This window comes from Mastomys coucha, unplaced genomic scaffold (genome assembly GCF_008632895.1).
Source record: "Mastomys coucha isolate ucsf_1 unplaced genomic scaffold, UCSF_Mcou_1 pScaffold21, whole genome shotgun sequence".
Lineage (NCBI taxonomy): Eukaryota > Metazoa > Chordata > Mammalia > Rodentia > Muridae > Mastomys > Mastomys coucha.
The window spans coordinates 161,408,565-161,413,545 of NW_022196904.1; the positions used below are offsets into that span (position 1 = coordinate 161,408,565).

General features: G+C 46.4%; 1 protein-coding gene across 3 annotated transcripts in view; it reads left to right on the top strand.

Moving 5' to 3' along the window:
* The first annotated feature begins 331 nt into the window (after window positions 1-331).
* Window positions 332-4,981, top strand: part of Uhrf2 (ubiquitin like with PHD and ring finger domains 2) — a 67,861-nt gene continuing 63,211 nt past the window's right edge. For 2 of the 3 annotated variants that reach the window (XM_031390078.1, XM_031390079.1), the window contains exon 1: window positions 332-793. In XM_031390078.1, coding sequence (XP_031245938.1) covers window positions 641-793 — 153 coding nt within the window. In that variant the 5' untranslated portion in view covers window positions 332-640. Of the gene's footprint in view, window positions 794-888; window positions 1,292-4,981 lie in introns of those variants that run through there. The other variant, XM_031390081.1, reaches the window with a different exon arrangement.

Here is a 4,981-nt window from a genome sequence, read left to right on the forward strand (position 1 = left end):
CCCGTCAGGCCGCGTGGTGGGCGCACACAACCTTGTGCGAGGTGTCGGGAATGCAGGCTGCGCCCCGACTTCTCGCTCGTGCCAGCGCGCAGCACGGGTAGCTATCGTTAGTGTGTTTTGGAGACCATGGAGTCTAGGCCTCAAGAGGCCGCGGGGTGAGAAGCGAGGCCACGGGGAGAGCTAGACCCAGCGAGCCGAGCCGGCCCCGCCCCGCTCCGCCCCGCCCCGCCCTCCCGAGTAACGGCTCTGCAGGCCCCGCCCCTTCCTATATTAGCGCCTTAGGCAATGCGTGGGGCGGAGCCCCGCGTGGATCTCGCGAGATCCGGGTTGGCGCCGTGACCTCCATGTGGGAGCTGCCTCTCTCTAAGTAAACACTGCGCGCCCGCCGAGCCATGGCTTCTTCCTATTTGTGAAGCGCAGCCTGCGCTAGCACCTCGGGCGGGTTCCGGTTTCCTTCCCCCGACAAGGGGTGGGCGGTCGCGCGGTCTGGAGCGTCAGTCCTCGCCCTCGCCCGCGTTCGCAGAGCCGCCGGAGAGAACCGGATCCTCCAGGGGAGGCGGCGAGGACCGGGCGGGGCGCGGCGCGGCGGCCGGAGCGCAGGGGCAGACAAAGGGGGTCGGTCCCCCGTCCCCGTGCCGCGATGTGGATCCAGGTCCGCACCATCGACGGCTCCCAGACGCGCACCATCGAGGACGTGTCTCGCAAAGCCACCATCGAGGAGCTGCGTGAGCGGGTGTGGGCGCTCTTCGATGTCAGGCCCGAGTGCCAGCGCCTGTTCTACCGGGGCAAGCAGGTGAGGCGCCCCGCGGGGAGCCCCGAGCGCGAGCAGCCTGAGCCCCGGGACGAGGCTAGGGGTCCGGGGCTGCGCCCCGCCGCGCTAGGGATGGGCCGCTGGCGGGGCGCGCGATGCGGGGCCCGGGCCTAGCGGCCTGGAGGGCCGGGGTGCGGGGCGCGGGGCGCGATGTGGAGCCGGGCAGCGGCCACAGGCAGAGCCTCCGAGGGTCCTGGGGGACCCTCGTCCCGCCTTTGGGGGCAATCGGAGCCTGGAAAGGCACCGGGCTCCCGCAGCCACGCCGGGGCGCGGGAGGGACGAGCTGGCTTTATTCGCAGCGCCTTGGCGACTGACTCCTAAAGGACTGGCCTCTCTTCCGTGCCCCCGGGGCTACTAGATCCGACGTGGAAAGTGAAGCACCTTTTAACCCTGCTCGCTCGCCGGAAGGATTTGAACACTGAAGATCCGAACGGCGACAGAATGCGTGCCCCTTCTTGCTGGTTGTCAGTCTCAGATTGGGTATTTGTTCTGTAAAAGATTTAGCGATCCTTAATTTAAGGAACGATGATTGTAACCTGAAGTCGGGTTTAAAGTCTGTTGAATATAGGGACAGATTATTTCCCCCATAGACCTTGCTTCTCATCATTGTGTGTTCCCTAAGTTCGGGCTTTCAATCCAAGCCTTTCAGCCTAATCAGCAGTAATTTTAAAAAGCCAGAAAGTAGTTTTGAGCCACGAGGGTGCTTGTGGGCATCTCCGTTAGTTTTTAAGTATAGCCCTGCCTGATCAGGCTAAGACTTTTCCTATTCAGTAAATCTCAGAGTCTATGATTAGACACCCAGACCCATATTGTTTTTCTTGCCTTTGTCTTTAGTCCACTAAAAAAGTTGGCATCCTGCAGTCAGTAGACCACAGTTTGGCTCCAGTCCTGAGTTTTGAATTAAATGCAGTTCTCTCTGATTCGGCGGAAGTAGCCTATAAGCCACAAAGCGTTTGGAAGGAATATTTTTGTTCCCTTCACAGATTTACAACTTCTCAGACTGGCCAAAATTTTCTAAGTAGTAGATTATACAATGGGCAAGAAAAAGCCAGGGTTTTGGTAAAGTGTTTGGAAGGGCTCTCACTCATAGAGAACCTATAGCAGTTTTTGCTCCTGTCTATCCACTTTTATATTGATTCTTTAGTGTTTGACTAGTAAAGAGTTTACTTGTCTGAAAGGTTGGTTTTTAAACAGTCATATTTGTATTAAATACTGCGTAGCATTGTCTCGCTGTGCCTCAGGTGGCTGATAGCTTTTCCTTTTGGCTATCGGTGAAAGCTATTATACAAATAGTAACAATATTGTACATTGATTCCTAGAATACTTGGGTGACTCCAATATAAGAGATAGAAATGAAAGATGAGACTATATTAGTGGACAACAGCACAAATGTGTTGTATTGAAATTATGTAGATATTGCTTTAAATTCAGGACTTACAAAGTAGACATACTAATAATCAGAATATGGTTCCTGGTTGAGGGTAGAGAACCCTAGTGACTGACCCCTCCCCCCATTGTTAGTGATTCACTACTTTTCTCTCTCTAGCCCAATGAACCATTAAAGATTAAAAAAGAGAATTCAGTGCCGGCCGTTGACTTGAACCCCAGAAAAGGAAAACCGTTTACTTTTTTATGAATGATAACTAGCCAGGCCAGTAGTTACATCTCCTTTTGTCTTTGATGTTCTCCAGATGACGGAGATAGCAAAGCATGTTTTTAGCAGGCAGATAATTAAGTTGCTACCACAGGGCTAGCCATTTCCTGTAAAGTGAGTTTATGTTTAATAGAAAAAGAGGTGTTCTTTCTCATATGCTTTATTGTCTTAATGTTATAAGTAAAACAGTGAAGTTTGAAAAGCAGTGCAAGGAACTCTACTTTTTTTTCTTTCAGTGTATATGGTTGCTTTGCACACATGTCTTTGTACCATTTGCATGCCTGGTTGTTGCTAAGGCTGGAAGAGGACTTTAGGGTGTCAGATCTCTTGGAACTGGAGTTGGAGACGGCTGTGAGCCACTATGTGGGTGCTGGGAATCAGCACCTGTCCTCTGGAAAAACAGCTTGAGCTCTTAACCACTGAGCCATCTCTTCAGCTAGACATGATCTTTGATAGGACTTGTGTTGCTGGATCTTTTTTCTTTTTTTAAAGATTTATTTTATTTTATGTGTATGAGTACATGAGTACACTGTAGCTGTACAGATGGCACTGAGCTATCATGTGTGTGGTTGCTGGGAATTGAACTCAGGACCTCTGCAGGCCCTGCTCGCTCTTGGCCCCACTCTGCTCACTCCAGCGTAATTCACTGCAACTGTCTTCAGAGGCACCAGAAGAGGGCATCCTATCTCATTAGGGATGGTTGTGAGCTACCATGTGGTTGCTGGGATCCGAACTCAGGACCTTCGGAAGAGCAGTCAGTGCTCTTACCCGCTGAGCCATCTCGTTGTTGGATCTTACATACCTTACACACTGGGCTTTGATCTTTAGCTCTTAGAGTGTAGAGCTCCTGAGACTTATAAAAAAATCCCAGTTTCCCTGTCTTCTCTTGTCATCAATATTGGGATAGTCTTAAATAGATTGTAGATGTATGGAATATGAACCATATTGGAAGAAACACTATAAACATTTGACATTCCAAAATTCTTTGTTTTCACATGGACTTAAAAAAATGAAAGTATTTTAAAAATTGTGTCTACGTATTTATCTCTATTATGTGACTGATAAATGACAGCTTCAATGCCTCGACTTGTACCTTGAGTTCTGGCAGTTGGTTTCTTCTTGTGGTTTTTGGCCTCTGCCACTTCATTTGTTTCCCCCTTGGTTTTCTTTGTGTCATTGCTACAGCTCTTCCTACTTCCTGGAATTTCTTCCTTAATGCAGTAAAAATTCACTAATATGTTCTGACAACCATTCTCCAGAATTGAAAATCTTGTACCTTGAATTTCTTTTTTTTTTTTTAATATTTATTATTATATGTAAGTACACTGTAGCTGTTCTCAGACACACCAGGAGAGGGCATCAGATCTCATTAAGGATGGTTGTGAGCCACCATGTGGTTGCTGGGATTTGAACTCATAATCTCTGGAAGAGCAGTTGGTGCTCTTAACCACTGAGCCATCTCACCAGCCCGTACCTTGAATTTCTAATATGGCAGCTCTCAACTATTTACTTCTATGAGACATTAGTGACCTGTAGTTATATATCTTTCTAGCTCTCTAAACTTATGATTTGTTAAAGACAAAAGCAAATTTGCATGTTTACAAGGTAGATTTGTGCTTATTTTTATATAAAGACTTAGTCTGGGTTGAATATTTGGTACTTGAGGACATAGAACAAGATTCAACATTTTTAAGTCAGTTAATAATTTTGACTTTATAGTCAATAATGAGAATATTGTTTTGCATTAATATATAGTACAAAATAGCAAGTATGTTTAGGGCTTTTTCAGAAAATGTTGGAAAGTCTGTCTTAATCATAAATTCATTCAATATTTTAAAATGACACTCAGGTCAGTAATTCAGATGGCGGACTTTAAAATCAAACATTTAAAATAACAGCATAAAGATACACTAATTTGATACTTATTTACTGAAGAAAGATGGCAGGAAAATATTGAAAGTCACTTTTCTACAGTTAAGCCATTATGTTTCTAGGAAAGCAGAAAACCTTATAGGTATAGTAAACATGCAACGCTTGACCTACCTTTTAATCTGAGTGAGGGTATTCTAGGTAACGCGTTTATTGGCAGTTGTCTGTTAGGATGGTGTGCAAAGTGCACATTGTATGTATTGTGGTTTTGGTATCGAGGCTGTAGTGGAGTCACTGCTGTGCAACATGGACTCCTGACAGCGACAACTCAAGTGCATTATGTTTTTTATTTTGAATTAATTTTTGGAAATGGCACATTCAGAAACTTGTTCCCATCGTCAGTTATGGGGCCCCATGCAGATTCACAGTCAACAGGAAGAAGCTGGGTTCTGGGTGAGCTCATCCCTTTCCCCTTCTTCCAGAACATAATTTGAGTAGCAGATAACTTTGGATCTGTACTTTGATTAAATATGGAGGAACTACAGTGGTCTAGGTAATTTATTCTACTATTCTTAATGACTTCACAGAATGTGAGGCCTTGTTGAATAAAACTGGCTTTTTGCAGTGAATAATAGTGACTATTTTCT